The sequence below is a fragment of the Kazachstania africana genome, chromosome 6 (assembly GCF_000304475.1).
Source record: "Kazachstania africana CBS 2517 chromosome 6, complete genome".
Lineage (NCBI taxonomy): Eukaryota > Fungi > Ascomycota > Saccharomycetes > Saccharomycetales > Saccharomycetaceae > Kazachstania > Kazachstania africana.
The window spans coordinates 141,134-157,332 of record NC_018945.1 but is presented as its reverse complement, the minus strand read 5'-3'; the positions used below and the strand labels follow the sequence as shown (position 1 = coordinate 157,332).

The 16,199-nt window shown below is 36.4% G+C and overlaps 13 protein-coding genes across 13 annotated transcripts; 9 read left to right on the top strand and 4 right to left on the bottom strand.

Moving 5' to 3' along the window:
* Positions 1-289: 289 nt before the first annotated feature.
* On the top strand, positions 290-832 carry KAFR0F00840 (uncharacterized protein; the record flags this gene model as incomplete). The annotated part of the gene is made up of 1 exon (XM_003957767.1): positions 290-832. The coding sequence occupies one exon, from the start codon at positions 290-292 to the stop codon at positions 830-832; it is 543 nt and encodes a 180-aa protein (XP_003957816.1).
* Positions 833-1,076: 244 nt separating this feature from the next.
* SMM1 (tRNA-dihydrouridine(20) synthase (NAD(+))) lies at positions 1,077-2,219 on the top strand (the record flags this gene model as incomplete). Its single annotated transcript, XM_003957766.1, has 1 exon — positions 1,077-2,219. The coding sequence occupies one exon, from the start codon at positions 1,077-1,079 to the stop codon at positions 2,217-2,219; it is 1,143 nt and encodes a 380-aa protein (XP_003957815.1).
* A 229-nt stretch (positions 2,220-2,448) lies between these two features.
* TIM23 (protein transporter TIM23) lies at positions 2,449-3,048 on the top strand (the record flags this gene model as incomplete). The annotated part of the gene is made up of 1 exon (XM_003957765.1): positions 2,449-3,048. One exon carries the CDS (start codon positions 2,449-2,451, stop codon positions 3,046-3,048), a length of 600 nt encoding a protein of 199 aa, XP_003957814.1.
* A 337-nt stretch (positions 3,049-3,385) lies between these two features.
* Positions 3,386-4,066, top strand: RCF2 (Rcf2p; the record flags this gene model as incomplete). Its single annotated transcript, XM_003957764.1, has 1 exon — positions 3,386-4,066. One exon carries the CDS (start codon positions 3,386-3,388, stop codon positions 4,064-4,066), a length of 681 nt encoding a protein of 226 aa, XP_003957813.1.
* A 550-nt stretch (positions 4,067-4,616) lies between these two features.
* ARE2 (sterol acyltransferase) lies at positions 4,617-6,461 on the top strand (the record flags this gene model as incomplete). The annotated part of the gene is made up of 1 exon (XM_003957763.1): positions 4,617-6,461. One exon carries the CDS (start codon positions 4,617-4,619, stop codon positions 6,459-6,461), a length of 1,845 nt encoding a protein of 614 aa, XP_003957812.1.
* A 75-nt stretch (positions 6,462-6,536) lies between these two features.
* On the bottom strand, positions 6,537-7,271 carry ATP23 (putative metalloprotease; the record flags this gene model as incomplete). The annotated part of the gene is made up of 1 exon (XM_003957762.1): positions 6,537-7,271. The coding sequence occupies one exon, from the start codon at positions 7,269-7,271 to the stop codon at positions 6,537-6,539; it is 735 nt and encodes a 244-aa protein (XP_003957811.1).
* Positions 7,272-7,356: 85 nt separating this feature from the next.
* On the bottom strand, positions 7,357-7,749 carry MRPL50 (mitochondrial 54S ribosomal protein bL9m MRPL50; the record flags this gene model as incomplete). The annotated part of the gene is made up of 1 exon (XM_003957761.1): positions 7,357-7,749. The coding sequence occupies one exon, from the start codon at positions 7,747-7,749 to the stop codon at positions 7,357-7,359; it is 393 nt and encodes a 130-aa protein (XP_003957810.1).
* A 156-nt stretch (positions 7,750-7,905) lies between these two features.
* On the top strand, positions 7,906-8,379 carry MPP6 (Mpp6p; the record flags this gene model as incomplete). The annotated part of the gene is made up of 1 exon (XM_003957760.1): positions 7,906-8,379. One exon carries the CDS (start codon positions 7,906-7,908, stop codon positions 8,377-8,379), a length of 474 nt encoding a protein of 157 aa, XP_003957809.1.
* Positions 8,380-8,484: 105 nt separating this feature from the next.
* TRS33 (Trs33p) lies at positions 8,485-9,303 on the bottom strand (the record flags this gene model as incomplete). The annotated part of the gene is made up of 1 exon (XM_003957759.1): positions 8,485-9,303. The coding sequence occupies one exon, from the start codon at positions 9,301-9,303 to the stop codon at positions 8,485-8,487; it is 819 nt and encodes a 272-aa protein (XP_003957808.1).
* A 222-nt stretch (positions 9,304-9,525) lies between these two features.
* Positions 9,526-11,334, top strand: BZZ1 (Bzz1p; the record flags this gene model as incomplete). The annotated part of the gene is made up of 1 exon (XM_003957758.1): positions 9,526-11,334. One exon carries the CDS (start codon positions 9,526-9,528, stop codon positions 11,332-11,334), a length of 1,809 nt encoding a protein of 602 aa, XP_003957807.1.
* A 91-nt stretch (positions 11,335-11,425) lies between these two features.
* DMA1 (ubiquitin-conjugating protein DMA1) lies at positions 11,426-12,958 on the bottom strand (the record flags this gene model as incomplete). The annotated part of the gene is made up of 1 exon (XM_003957757.1): positions 11,426-12,958. The coding sequence occupies one exon, from the start codon at positions 12,956-12,958 to the stop codon at positions 11,426-11,428; it is 1,533 nt and encodes a 510-aa protein (XP_003957806.1).
* Positions 12,959-13,746: 788 nt separating this feature from the next.
* COX23 (Cox23p) lies at positions 13,747-14,073 on the top strand (the record flags this gene model as incomplete). The annotated part of the gene is made up of 1 exon (XM_003957756.1): positions 13,747-14,073. One exon carries the CDS (start codon positions 13,747-13,749, stop codon positions 14,071-14,073), a length of 327 nt encoding a protein of 108 aa, XP_003957805.1.
* Positions 14,074-14,325: 252 nt separating this feature from the next.
* TOM71 (protein channel TOM71) lies at positions 14,326-16,152 on the top strand (the record flags this gene model as incomplete). The annotated part of the gene is made up of 1 exon (XM_003957755.1): positions 14,326-16,152. One exon carries the CDS (start codon positions 14,326-14,328, stop codon positions 16,150-16,152), a length of 1,827 nt encoding a protein of 608 aa, XP_003957804.1.
* Positions 16,153-16,199: the final 47 nt, after the last annotated feature.

Sequence of the window (16,199 nt, the reverse complement as noted above, 5' to 3'; positions counted from 1 at the left end):
ATTACTGCAATTCCCTCATATGACAAAACTCAACTTCACCTTCAATTGTCGTCGTTTAAACCTAAAAAGTTCTATGGTGTTCTGGCGAATATTGCCTCTGTACTACTGAGTTGTACTACTGAGTTGTATTACCATATGTTGGATTTTGTCCCTGTAGATAAAGTTCTATTCACACATCATTGTCTTCGACCTTGTTATCTCAACCATTTCCTTCTTAATTCGTAATAGAATGACCATGAATTATGTATAGATTACAAATATATATATATATATATATATCTATCTATCTATGACATCTGCTTTTATAATCCTATTCTATATTTCTTGCTATTTTCGAATCGCACGTATACACTTACTTTATTTTGTTTTCAACGACATTTCCATTCCTTTTCATCATTCTTCTTCTATGAATAAACCATTATCTGCCCAAGTGATATTCCTCTATAAGCAACTCTCTTCTTCAAGAGAATCCTTGCAAGGAAATAAAGAAATCGTACACACGGTAATAAACGTGATGGATTCACATACAGACGAATCAGAAGTTTCAATGCTTTATAATGCCCACGATAGATTTTCAGATTCTTCTATATTGGAGTCTTCTTCGTATCTCACTACCGAGGATTACTACGAAGGATACTCACATTTTTTGGAAAATAAACGTATAGTAGGTGACTCAAGCAGAAATTGTAGTAGATCGAATAGTGTACAAAGTTGTTTAAATACTACAAATGATGGAATAACGGACTCTTCGCCATGCGATAAACATCATCATAGAAGAAATTCAGTCGCAGTCAAATTTAATAAACCTGATTATAAAAAAATTCTAATATAGTTGACAAAATTTACTATTAAACATTCATAAATACCACATACATTCTACCTGTTTTTTTATATATTTACATATATTCCTCAATGAAAAGTAAAACACTTCCTTATATTCTTCTGTCATAGTCAAATTTCTCACTATGCGACGAGGGACGACAATACTTGCATCATTGAAAAAATCCATGAAATTTTGAAAAAAAGCAAAAAATACATCTCATAGAGTTTAGTATCACATAAATATACAACGAACGATGGTCTCTTATGCCGGTAAACTAGTTCTGGCTCCCATGGTCAGAGCAGGGGAACTCCCAACAAGACTTTTAGCACTTCAAAATGGAGCTGATTTGGTTTGGTCACCAGAAATTATAGATAAAAAGTTAATCGCTACTCATCGCAAAATTAATACAAAATTAAAAACTATAGATTACACCATTTCGAAAGATGCGAAGGAGACTTTGGTGTTTCGTACGTTTCCTGAATTGGAATCTGGAAAGTTGATCTTCCAAATAGGTTCTGGCTCTCCGGATTTAGCCGTAGCAGCATCATTGAAAGTAATAAACGATGTCGATGGTATCGATTTAAACTGTGGATGTCCTAAACATTTTTCTGTCCATGCAGGAATGGGAGCCGCGCTATTACGTAAACCTGACCTCCTTTGTTCCATTTTGTCACATTTAGTCAATAAAGTCGGTAATCCATTCAATAAACCAATTAGTTGTAAAATTCGTATCCTAGAAAATTCACAGGATACATTGGATTTAGTCTCCAAAATATGTGTCACTGGTATCAAAAATCTTACCGTACATTTTCGTACTCCAGATATGAGAAATAGAGAAGCACCAAATTACGAATACATTCACGATATTTACAAAATTTGTAAGACTAATAACGTATCTTTGACATTAAATGGTAGCATTAAAAATAGAGCGCATTTCAATGAGATTAAAAAGAAATATAATTTCGACACTGAAATTTCAGGTATGATTGCTGATTGCGCAGAAACTAACCCAACAGTTTTCAGCGAAGCACCATTATATTGGCCACAAGTGATCAAGAATTTTGTACAAATTGCAACCAAATTTGATAATAATTTCGGTAATACCAAATATATGCTTGGTAGACTTGTCCCAGGAAAGTCTGTCTTCCACAAGACATTCACACGCAGCAGGAATCCGTCAGAATTGAATTACATAGTAGACAAATTAAACCTAGAGACTGGTGATTTAGATGACATCGATGCAATTAACGAATATCTAGATACGTGTAGAGAAGAAGAGAGCAAAGCGAAAAAGTTACAAAATGATGCTAACTCAAGAAAACGCCAACAGGAGTTAGCCACCACACAATCCCCCAATGAACATGGACAAAAGTTAAAGAAAGTTAAAGAAGAATGACATGTATATACTTGTTAATTATTGTTAATTTTAATCATATATTTATTCACATCGCTTCATACGTAGTGCGGTCTATCTCAGTTTCCGAGCAAAAACGCTTTTTTTTTTCTTCGTAATTTCTTCCAAGAAAAGCGACTCAAATCAGAATGAGCAATAATACAAGACTGTGTGTGGTAGTAAGAAGTCAATTTGATCTAGAAAGCAAGGTTACTTTAGTAGCGCAAGACATATGTCATTTAACAACCAGGGACAGGATAAGATAGACACATCAAGATTGACTAATGTGGCCAGTATTCTGACCACTCCAGCTGGCAGTATCTTCGACTCCAGAAAGTTACATCCACTGGCTGGACTTGATAAAGGTGTCGAGTATATGGATCTGGAAGAAGAACAATTGTCTACTATGGAAGGGTCCCAAGGGCTACTTCCTTCACGTGGTTGGACCGATGATCTTTGTTATGGTACCGGTACCGTGTATTTGCTTGGTCTAGGTATTGGTGGTGTTTCTGGTCTTTTCCACGGTTTACAGAACCTTCCTCCTAACAGCCCAGGTAAACTGAAATTGAATACTGTGTTGAATAGCATAACCAAAAGAGGTCCATTTCTAGGTAATAGCGCAGGTATATTGGCCCTATCTTACAACATCATTAATTCATCCATTGATTCCATAAGAGGCAAGCACAACACCATGAACTCGGTTGCAGCGGGTGCACTAACGGGTGCGATCTTCAAATCTTCTAAAGGTCTCAAACCCATGGCATATGCCTCCGGTTTGATGGCTGGTACTGCCGCAATATGGTGTGGATTCAAGAAATCCGTACTAGAATAGAAAACATTTAAAATATCGTTACATAGATCAAGATTCCTTGTACATACATAACCAAATTGATATAGTTCTCGATATAAACTGTCATACATACAAACCTTCATCAATGGTATTATTGACATTCAACACGGTCATTTCTTATAAAGGTAATAGCCGTTACGTTTTCGTATTTTGCATTTTTCGGAGTCCGTTCTCTGAGCTATCGAATGGAATAACGTGTAAATGTGCATGGAAATATTGAGCACTTAGAGCAATTTTATCATATATAAGCAATTTTAAATAAATCACAGAGTCACATTGCCCTTACTTAGACTATAATATTATACAGAACGTTGACATAATGAAGATTTTGACGTCTGACGAAATCGAACTACAAAAATATCATACCATAAAGGGTGGGATAGTAGGTGCCGTTGGTGGACTTGCTGTTTCGGGCTTAATGTTTAGATTCCTACCCAGAAGGTATCCCAAGTTTAATTTGAAAACTATGCCGTGGTCAGTAAAGACTGCATTATTTATTATGCCTCCTACAGTTTTAACTGTCATTTGTGCGGAAGAATCATCAAATAAATTCGACGCAATGATGTACAGTTCAGATTACAGGTCAGATAGATTATTGGAAGAACATAAAGAATGGGCTCAGAAATCGATAAAGGAGAAAATAATTTCTTCTCTTTCGAATAACAAATATAAGATAATTACGGGGATTTGGGCGGCTTCATTATATGCATCTTGGGAGATTATCAATAGAGATAAAATTATGACCACGACGCAAAAAGCTGTCCAGGCTAGAATGTACGCACAATTTATCACTGTTGTACTACTGCTAGCCTCGGTTGCATTAAGTCAATACGAATCAAAGTTACAACCTAATAAATTCAAACTATTAGAACAAAATAGATGGGAAAATGCTCTAAAAGCAGCAGCTGAAGAGGAAGAAGAAATGCAAAGGCAAAAGACTAGAAGTGCCCTCAACTCCAACGAAGAACGCAAGAAGGCGAAGATCTTCAAGTACGATTAGAAACTTTTATATAACGGTCTTTAAACTGTTTCGATTTCATAGTTGAAAGTTCGTCTTGTATATAGTAACGAAACAGTGTGAATAAACGGGTCAAACCTAAAGCAGGTACTCATAAGACTTATAACATGAAGTCTTTTTTTTGGCATCATGTTATTGATTGCATCATCTATAAAGCGTGATGCGGGAGTTAATTTAGAGCTTTTAGACTGCGCTATCGCTTAGTACTGTGGGTAGTTTAAGCAGAATGTCTGATATTAGAAAACCAAATATCGTCCTCTCAACGATCGTTGAACCATTTAAGCCATGCATTGATTAAAACTCATCGATCACTACAGACACAAACTGTAAAAACAGTAGATGACTGACGTCTACTTCTCGTCTGATTTTCGAAATTGACGAAAGGCTAATAAATAAGGAACCGGGGAAAAAAAGATCGACACATAAATTTGAGATTTTACATAATCTCTACAAGAGTACCACTAATAAGATCTGGCTAACTATTCCAATTTTAGATAATCAAACTGCTCATTAGGGTTGGACTTACACAATCATGACGGAAAATATCTTGACAGATTCTAAGTTCAAGAAAATTCAGCGATTAAACTCTCCACAGAATCCCAATAGAAGGTCGTCAATTACACAAGATACTGGATCCTATAAGAATTTTGACCTAGATGCCACAACTGTCTCCGAGGACACCAATACTAGTGTCACTGAATTGGAGCCTCCATTGAAGTATTCTTCTGATATAAAGCATTCAAAATCTCAGCAGGAGCTTTTCGAGAAACATGTTATGGAGATCAAGCAACGCTACAAATTGAGATATCGTGCAATTAATACTGCAAATCAAACAAAAGATGTGATCTCCTATTTCGAAGATGTCAATTTCGAACTACGGCCTAGTATTCTAGATGGTGCGGTCAATGAGCCCTTCCAATTACACTTTGAAGGTCCTACAATGGAAAGACAAATTAGAACAAAAGAACGTGCCAAAATTAAGAAGTTAAAAAGAAAATATACTAATTCGACACCTCTTAATTCATCTCCATCATCTTCGGATGTAGAACAAGAGGAGATCATTGATACGAAAGTTACGGCCAGCTTCTCGGGCCTTTACGTTGTTCTTTGGATGATGATTGGGTTCGGTGTGCTAAAGACAATTGTAGACTATTATGGACAAACCAACCGTTCTTTGAAAGAATGGGCTATAGTAGAAATTATGCTGACGGATCTGATAGTGATTGCAGCTGCGGATTTAGTAATGTATTTGGCGATTTACTTTGGATTCATTATTCATTGGCTTTGTAAAAATAATGTACTGAGTTGGAATAGGTCTGGTTGGAAATTGGTCAGTCTTTACGAGGTTGCATACCTCTGCTTCTTTATTTACTTACCAGAACACGTTTTAAATCTCCATTGGATAGGGAAAATTTTCCTATTCCTACATTCTTTGGTACTTCTAATGAAACTTCATTCGTTTTCATTTTATAATGGATATTTGTGGTCCATTCATGAAGAACTACAATATTCCAAAAACGCTTTACAGAAGCTAAAAGATAGTCATGATGAAGCTTCTGAACAAAAAGATGAAATCATTGAAACATTGACAAAATCGATAGATTTTTGTAATTTTGAAATCAATTCACAATCAATTTTGGAGAAATTTCCCCAAAATATCAATATTAAAAATTTCTTTATGTTTACCATGTTCCCAACAGTGGTCTATCAAATAGAATATCCAAGAACGAAAAAAATTAGATGGGATTACGTTGTGGAAAAAATAGTCGCAATATTTGGTACTATCTTTATTATGGTTGTAAATGCACAAGTTTTTATGTATCCTGTTGCCATTAGATGTTTGGCCGTCAGAAACTCACCTTGGACATCTGTGCTTGACAGATTTTCTAAATGGGTCGGACTGATGATTGATATTGTACCCAGTTTCATTGTCATGTATTTATTAGTCTTCTATCTAATATGGGACGCTATTTTGAATTGTATTGCTGAATTAACATTGTTCGGGGACAGATACTTTTATGGGGACTGGTGGAACTGTGTGACATGGGCTGAATTCTCGAGAATTTGGAATGTTCCTGTTCACAAATTTTTACTAAGACATGTCTATCACAGTTCTATTAGTTCAATGAAGTTGTCAAAGTCTCAAGCAACTTTTATGACATTTTGTATTAGTTCGGTCGTTCATGAATTGGCAATGTATGTCATCTTTAAAAGATTGAGGTTTTACTTATTCTTTTTCCAGATGCTCCAATTACCATTAGTTTCATTGACCAACACCAAATTCCTAAAAAAGAAGACCGTTTTTGGTAACGTAGTTTTTTGGTTAGGTATTTGCACTGGCCCAAGTGTCATGTGCACATTATATCTAACAATTTAGACATTCATATTTATCATAAAAAAGAATAAACAATATATACAAGAAAATTTATGCTATTAATCTAATCACTTCCTATCACCTATATATTTCATCAAATGGTCTTGTGTCATTGAAGCATGTTTCCCAAACTTCTTCGACAACTTTCTCAGCATGTTCCTTAGAGGGACAATTTGGGTTCCCCATGACACTTAAGAGAGCCCTCCTTTTAACACAATTTTGATGGCCTCTGTTCAGTTCAAACCCAGTATTGAAACCACGTCTTTTAAACTCTTGCCAGAATCGACACTCTCCACTCAAAGAAGAAGCCCTTATCTCTGAACAAGCATGATGTTTCAGATTTGTCCAGTCCACATCCCATCTTAAATTGTCAAACCAGTGGATCAATTCATGAGCCAACGTATCCTCTAGATGCCATTTATCCCGAAGTCGATTGTGACACAGCAGTATTCCTATTTCAGGGTGGAATCCACCACTCTTCCAGTCTGGACAAGATTCGCAGATTATTTTGCTCGAATTGAACTTGAGTAGATTACCACGGTCGACTATACTGTTTTTGCTTTCTTCGAGCTTATAAATTTGTTTTATCAAAAAGGTCACGGTAGGCGAATAGTTTAGAATCCAATCTCTATCGTTGTAGCAAGTCTTACATTTTTTATTTTGAGCAATAAATTTGAAGTCCCTTTCATATTCTTGCTTCAGTTCAGGTGTGAGCCCAAGTCCTGTGGTGTATTGAAACTTTTTTCTCCACCACTCAAAGCCATGTGAGGAAGCTTGGATCGTAAGAGGTTCCTGACCCTCTTGATCTTTCATTTGGTTGGTTCCTCGATTAGTTTTCTCGATGTTTATTTTTTCTTTCCATATTTAAACCATATTATATACAAGTCATTACAAAGGTCTATGCATCTAAACCAGGAATATATACATCTTTCAAAGAGATATCGTTATCCAGCACTTTCTTCTCCCTGGGCTTACCTAGCATTTTTTCCAAAGCTCTCCCTTCTTTTACTTGGGCTTTAGACATCAGTTTTGCAGCCGGTTGTTGATCTTTCTGTGTACTGGCTTCATTGACCTTGTAGCTCTTCAGCAATACCGTGTCTACGTCGGTATCCTTAAGTATATATCTAGCACCATTGAAATTATGCAAGTAGTTCCTCATAAGGGAAGGTTTGACGTCTGTAACTTGACCTTTCGAAAGCTGAAACTGCGGGAAATCCTTCAGTAGTTGCACTTTAACTCTCTTGATTCGCTTCGATGTAGCACTCAGACATAATCGGGTGGGCCTGAACATCTTGAATGCGTTTTTCTAACTGTGAATAAACCAACAGTACACTGAATAGTTTCAATATCAAAATATACTAAAGCGAAATTAAAAAAAATTCATCACATCGATGAGCTTGAAGTTACTTGAAGTAGTACGAATATAACGTAATAACATACTGTAAAGATGAGTAATGTTACTGGTAAGCTATCTAACAGGGTCATGAATATGAAGTTCATGAAGTTCTCGAACGACGATGCGTCGACGACAAGTGCTGATAGCTCGAGAAGTGCATCCGTAAATTCCAGGACTAATAATAGCAAATTCCACGATAATTCTGAATGGTATACCACCAATTCTACTGTAACGAATAATGACCCAAAGAAGAAGATAACCAAGAAGTTTTTGAAGAAGAAACCAATGATGAACAAAGTAGTAACGTCAAATGTCAGTTTTACCACTTTGAAACAAGGTAAGACAGTAGCTGACGAGGATACCATACATATGAAGACATTAAATAAAGGTAGAATGGTGTTCGGTGATAAAAAGAGAACAGCTGAGGAGGAAAAATTGCAGGAAAATGAAAACGATGATGATGATTATGAGTTAGACAAGATGTTCAAAGCTAGTTTGAAGAAAAATAAAAAATCCAAGAAGTGAATGCTCTTGTTGTAAAGGCCTTGTAATATAGAAACATACGCCACTATATATATATAAGTGTATATATGAGTTAATATTGTACAGTAGGAATATGTTATTTCAAAGCTACGGTTGCTGCTGACGGGTGGTATTCGTGACTTGCACGTGGAAGCTTATCCCTTTGGAAAATCCATAATGAGATGCATCTTCATTTGGCAAATCTATATATGTGGCCAAGCAGATCGTCTCCTTCGCATTATACCCCAGAGCCTCTAATACACCTTTAATTATACCTACTGGCAGCTCTAAGAATGGTTCAACTGATTTTAGTTCTTTCTTCTCTAATTCTTCCGCACTGAGCTTATTTGTGTCGTCATTGAGAGCAAAATTCTTGATCGGCTGATAACTATAATCTATCAAATAAAAAGTCCCCCTATGATTGGTCTTCAAATTGTCTATTTGTTTCCCAAACACCAATTTCCATACGTCTCTACAGACAAATTTCATTATAGCTAAGAGATCCATATCTCTAAAATTTAAATTTGGATTATTTGCGAACACCAGCAAATCAGCGATCTTGCACCCCAATTTGAAGCCAATCGTCCTTATACGTTCAAGAATATTGTTATATCTCCCTTCATTTTTTATTTCATGCATTTGACTCACCAATTTATGTGAAGGTACGACAGGTTTTTCACTTATGCTCAGCTTTTTCAATTGTTCAGCGTCACTATTATCGTCAGACTCGTCGAGCCTATTTTGAACTGATATAGAAGTAGGAATGATTTCATTAAGTAGCATTTGATACACTAGTCTGTTAATCTTTGGTAATGACTCTTGGAATAACTGGAATTGTTGTTGCTCTTCCGTCAATTGATGATGATGGTGAGGATGACTGGGATCATGTCTCCTTGTAATATTCGATGGTTGTTGTTGTTGTTGCATTTGATCAAGCCCAATGTAAGTGCTGTTTCAACTTCTTGTGTAATTCATCCAATTGAAGAACATCGTTACAATACAAAACTAGTTTTTTGAATGAAAGTTCCTCCTATTCTACTTGAAAAAATAAATATTAGGATATTGAAATTTGACACTTTCAAGCCGGTAATAAAAGAAAACTTGTAGGTTAAATCTAATTGCTCGTGTACGTTGTTTTTATAGTGCACCATGAGCAATCAATTATCTATCGGTAACGAGTTGAAAGATTCCTTCAAGGAGACCTATAAATGGGTAAATACGAATATAAAATGGTTAAAGGATATAGAAGCATTCTACAGAGAAAGAGCAAAATTGGAAAAGGAATATAGTGAGAGGCTCAATTCATTGACAAGTGAGTATTTCAATAAGAAAAATAACGTTACTGTGTCCTTATCTGTGGGTGAGACCCCAACAAAGACACCCGGTTCTGTTGAATCAGCTACTGTTGTCACTTGGAATGAAATTTTGAAACAGACTGAACAGGTTTCTAAGGACCACAATCAACTAGGAAATGACTTTGAGGCCAAAATCTGTGCCCAACTAAACGGCCTATACACGAAGTTAGATATGACCTTGGGTAAAATCAATGGCTTCAACGAAGAAATGGAAAATAAAAGAAAAATATCCATGGTAGAAGTTGAGAAAGCCAAAAAGGCATACGATGAATCTTGCGAAAGTATGGAAAATGCGAGAAATAAAGCTACCAAATCTGGTAATGATAGAAATAAGAGAAAACTTCAAGAAAAAGAAGTCTCAATGAATAATAGTAAAAATAATTACCTCATAAAGATAAATCAAGCGAATAGAATCAAGGACAAATTCTATTTTCAGGATGTTCCAGAAGTGGTTGATCTTTTACAGGATCTAAATGAGACGAGAATATTATTCTTGAATAATATCTGGCTAAGTGCCAGTGATGTGGAGAAGAAATTTAGTGATAGTATTACTTCACGTCTCACAGCATCAAACAATGTTATTAAGCAAGACAAACCATCGCTTGGTACAGCAATGTTCATAAAACATAATGTAAAAAGTTGGAAGGAGCCAAGCGACTATCAATTCAGACCTTCTCCAATTTGGCATGATGATGAAGCGTTCACAGTACCAAGTGCTCAGGAACTTAAATTTTTGAAGCTTGAGTTAGCCAAGGCAGAACAACAATTCGACAAGTTGAATGATATAACTCAAGATGAGTTGCAGAAATTGGCAGCGTTTAATAAAAAGAAGCAAGAGTTGAAATCCAATGAGGACACACTTGACGCTAACGAATTTTATGAAAATTTGAAGAATTATTTGAAATTTATTTCTTCTTTCACATTGCATGAGACCAATAAATTAGTGGCTGAAGTATCGATGGAGAGTATTCAAAATAATGTCCCTAAAGAGATGGATTTATCTACTGATAATATCGATGTCTCAAAATTGAAGAAAAAAGGCGGCCTTTTCTCTAAATTCAAAAAAAATGTGCTAAATGTTGATGCTGGTACTTCAACAAGTACCTCTCAGAATAATTCTAATAGAATCTCTGTCTTTAGCTCACGTACAAGGTCCTCTACTACAACAACACAAACGGAACATGAAAATCAAAGTATTGAAAGTAACCATAACAAAAACAAAGTCCTTTACGCATATGCAAAACAAGATGCAGATGAAATTGATGTTACGCCCGGTGATGTCTTTGATGTGATTGAAGCCGATACTGGTTCTGGGTGGACCAAAATTAAGAACCTATCTCAAGGTCATGCAGTAGGTGTCGTTCCTACATCATACATTGAAATTGGCGAGCCAGTTAGGGCAAAACCAAGCGTACCACCTCCAAGAAGGAAACATGTAAGAACTCTTGAAGTTGTTTTTGACTATGTAGCACAGGGTGATGACGAAATTAGTATCAATGTGGGTGATGTTGTCACAGTCATAAAGGGCGATGATGGTAGTGGATGGACTTATGGAGAATTGAATGGACTAAAAGGTTTAGTACCAACAAGTTATTGTAAATAAATATGAACAGAAAAAGGGAAATAATACTAACGATATATATGTATCTATATATATATACTAATGCGTGTTGAATTGATTATTTATCAAACGATTATTCCATATCAATATCATTCTTTGGATCTTCTAATGTTACACCCAGTTGATGCAAAACCTCATTATCATTATTGTTGTTGTTATTATCATCATTATCATCGTTATTATCAAACTGATCTTCCTCTTGTAAATAATCGGAATCTTCTTCTCCGTCTTCACTTTCTAAAGTAGCTTCTAAATCACAAGAAGCTCTGCAATTGGGACAAACAAATTGCGGATAAGACACCATTACTAGTCTTCTGATACAATGAAAATGCCAGCTATGAGAACAAGGAGAGATAAAAATTGCTTGACATGGTTTTATTTTGGACAAACAAATGGAACAGTCTTCTTGATCCATACCATTTTCATTCATCAAATTTGTCAATAATTTAAGTCTTTTAACGGCTTCTTTGTTGAATTTGTTTGCTTTACGTTTCCATGATTTATTAAGTTCTACCCTCATTCTAACACATCTATAAATTTCTTCAGTACCGCCTCTAAAATCCATACCTAATTGTAAGATATCACCATCATGTAACAAATAATCTTTTGATAAAGTGGATGCAGGAGAGAGCCGTTGATGATTTAAAAAGGTACCACTTGATGATTTTACGTCTTGAATAAACCAATTACCTTGAGAATCTACTTTAAAACAGCCGTGCGTTCTTGAAATGACTTTTGATTTGAAGACGACGGGATGATATTGGTCAGGTAGTTTTGAGATTGCCTCACGTACTCTTTCGGTGTAGCGACCTATAACTAATTGAGAACCTGGACCTGCAGTTCTTATGATTGGATCGAAAAAGAGGCCCTGATTATTAGTTGATTGTTGTGAGGTGTCTATAAATGGGGTCAATCTAATACTGAACATGCCGCTTTTATCCTTTCTTTGTCTTAGAGTTGCATTATCTATAGATGACGGTAAAACGGTATCTTCTGGTAAATCAAGATGCAAAGTGATATTATTATTGTTATTAGTATTGTTATTATTATTATTATTAGATAACTGATCAGGCCCATAAATCCAATGACGTAAATTTTTCAAATTTGTTGAAGGCTCATTATAAAGTTGTTCATTATTTTCATAATTTGTCATATTGCTGATATGGTTTGTTATTGCATTATTGATGAGATTATTTGAATTTTGTTGATTGGCAGTCAAAGAGAGAGTTATTGGTAGAGGCGTATTATTGTGAGTGACTGAATCGACGACAGTACTAGTAGTGTTCAAATTCAAGAGATTAGCATTGTTAGTGCCGTTGTTACGAAATGGATTTGTATCTACAGCATTGCTATTCTGTCTAATTCCAAATGAACTTAAAAGGGAGTTTAGTCCGGCACTTGATCTTGTGGGATTGCTGTTAGCAAGTGGCTGTATACCAAACGCGGCCAATGCGCTACTGCTATTACTTAGATTGTTATTTGAGTCAAATGGCGGTGGAGAAGCGGTTGGAGTATTTGTAGTGGTGTTACCATTTGAATTATTATTTTCTATTGATAGGGGAGTCCCTGAGTCAGGATTACCCGACAATGAAATCGGGTTATACATGATATGGATATGAATGGGTCAGACGAAAGAAACAGTTCTTTCGATACTAAAAAGTTGATATAGGATGGGGAAGGGGGCTTTTGTTTGATAGGAGGAAGCTGGAACGACGAGAGAGATAGATACGTTACTTGACCACCAAAGAATATTAGTAACTAAAGGATGTCCCACGCACGATGCAGCAGACGGGGAGGGGACTCGAATCACGTATTCTTGTGCTATTGCAACTTGACTTATTTTAAACTAAAAATGATTCAGATAAATTTTTTTTGTTTTGAGTTTTTGTAAAAAAATAGAAAAATCGATATTCTTGTATGGTGAAAGAGTAGAAATTACCGGAAAGGGAAGGTAATTAGTATGAAAATGGAAACTGTTACTATAAGAGGCAGGAACTCCTGGTAAGCAGTGGAAGTATCACCAACAGAGTCGACTACCAGCATGTCCCTATCGACTGGCAGCCATCATCATCAACCGCAACTACATGGCACGTTTTGTATGGCAGCGGTGCTGTGTTGGCGAGACACATCGAGAGAAACGGATGAGCGTGACGAGAGTTGGGCAATGGGAGAATGTGACAGAGACCACTGAAGTGAGCGTGTGGAACAGTCTATGGGAAGGCTTCCAGTGTGTTTAGAAGGCTGTAAAGTGTTGGGAAGAAGAAGAAGAAGTGGCCTAGCCACCCGCCGGGTAACGCTTCCCTGAGGGCCAGAAGAGAAGTCCCGGATTTCTCTGAGTGGATTGCAGATGATTAGTTGTACAAGCTAAACCAGAACAGCCCAAGATTCGTCTCGATGTCCAAGAAGGAACCTGAGCAGGACCCCAAGTTGGTCACAGACAAGACGAAGGTGAATTTCGTGCAGGAGGACCCAGGAACGAACACGACCAAGTTTAAGTACTACCCTGACGACCCAGAGTCAGCATACCACAGGGACCAGTTTAGGACAAAACAACCTACGAAATACTACGATCCATGCCAGGAATCCGCTCAACTGAGCTTCAAATGTCTGGAACTCAACAACTACGACAGGTCGCTCTGCAAGGACTATTTCGACGCATACAGGGAGTGCAAGAAACAGTGGCTCAATGCCAGAAAGACAGACCGCTCCAAATGGGAGTAACCGCTGCATTCCACAGCGTTAAGGCTACGCTGTCATAAAGCCTATATTTGTAAATAGTATGTACATATAAAACTACACGTGTATAACGATTTCTCTGATCTGATTGGTCTAAAACTCATTGATTCATTCGCTGGGAATACGCTAAAAAAAAAACAACAATCAAATGGCAGCGAAGAGGATAAAGGCCGTCATTTAAATCATCTGACGGATTTGATAACCAACTCAGTAAGTGCAATTGAGCGAACGTAAACTATGCCTACCGACTCTGGTGCCTCCCAAGGAGGAATAGGGTCCTTTATCACAAGACACAGAACCGCTATCTTGGCTACTTTGGCTGCAGGTGCCACCGCTGCTAGTGCCTACTACTATTACAACAACCTAAGGGAATTAAAAGACTTGAAAGACCATGATAAACAAGCTGAAGATAAGTCTGAAAATGCAACTGAAAAAAAGTTAGCTTCCAAGCCCAAGAAAAAGAAAGTGTCCAAGGCTTCACAATTCCCAGCTAAGGAAAATGGTGAACCTGATTTCACTGGTGTGGATAATTTGACAGCCGATCAGAAAGATAAATGGGCTATCGAGTTGAAAGACAAAGGTAACGAATATTTCAAAGAAAAAGATTATGAGAATGCTTTGAAGTTCTACGATTTTGCTTTAATTTTGAAAAAGGATCCTGTCTTCTATTCAAATATGTCTGCATGTTACGTCTCTTTAAATGAATTGGATAAAGTGATCGAAATGAGTACTAAAGCTTTAGAATTGAAGCCTGACTATTCGAAAGCTCTATTACGTAGAGCCACTGCCAATGAACAGTTGGAAAATTACTCGGATGCAATGTTTGATCTCTCAGTACTCTCTTTAAATAACGATTTTAATGGCGCTACTATCGAACCAATGCTTGAAAGAAACCTAAACAAACAAGCCATCAAAGTTCTTGACCAAAAATCAAAGAACCCATCTAAAAATGAAAGTGAATTGCCTTCTAATACTTCTATGGCCTCCTTTTTCTCTATTTTTACTCCTGAAATATCTTTTGATTCTTATGATGAAGAGTCTGATGCCGATAAGGAATTACTCAATGGGTTGAAAGAATTGTACTCCGCTAAAACTGGTTGCTATGAAATCGCTGAATCTTCTTTCAATAAATCAATGGAATTGTATAAAATCTTGTTAGAATCCACAGAAGACAAAGAAACTATCTCTAAGAAATTTGCCATTGCCTTAGAATACGTAGGTATCTTCAACTTTTTGAGAAACGATTTAGTTACCGCTCAAGATTTATTTAATCAATCAATCAGTGCCAGTCCACGTGTCAACTCATACATATATTTAGCATTAATTTCAGCAGATAAAAATGAAAAAGATGAATCCAATAAGTATTTCGATGAAGCTTTGAAATTGGATCCAAATTGTTCCCCAATTTATTACCATCGTGGTCAATTAAACTTTGTTACACAGGATTACGTAAACGCCAAGAATGATTTCTTAAAGGCCAAGGAATTGGATGAAAATAACATATTCCCATACATCCAATTAGCATGCTTATCATATCGTGAAGGTGATTTTGAAGATTGCCAAAATCAATTCGAATTAGCAAGAAAGAAGTTTCCAGTGGCCCCAGAAATTCCAACTTTCTTAGGTGAAATTTTGGCCGATAAAGGCGATCTAGATTTGGCTGCTAAACAGTACGAATTCGGTATCAGATTAGAAAATACACAAAAGAGTATCCATGTAGGTATTGCGCCATTGATTGGCAAAGCTACTGCTTTGGCTAGACAACCAACTCCTGAAAACTTTAGTGAAGCTTCCAAATTATTGCAAGATGCAGTTGAAAAGGACCCAAGATCAGAACAAGCTATTGTAGGTCTTGCACAATTAAAATTACAAGAAGAAGATGTTGATACAGCTATCGAATTATTTGAAAAAGCTTCAGATTACTCTAGATCAATGGACGAAAAATTACAAGCTACTACTTTTGCTGAAGCTGCAAAAGTTCAGAAAAGAATTAGAGCAGATCCTGTCATCAAGGCAAAAGTTGAAGAAACTTTAGCTCAATACCACGCTCAAGGATTTATGTAAATAATATAAATAAAAAAGTAATAAACAATTACTGCAGCTTGTTTTCT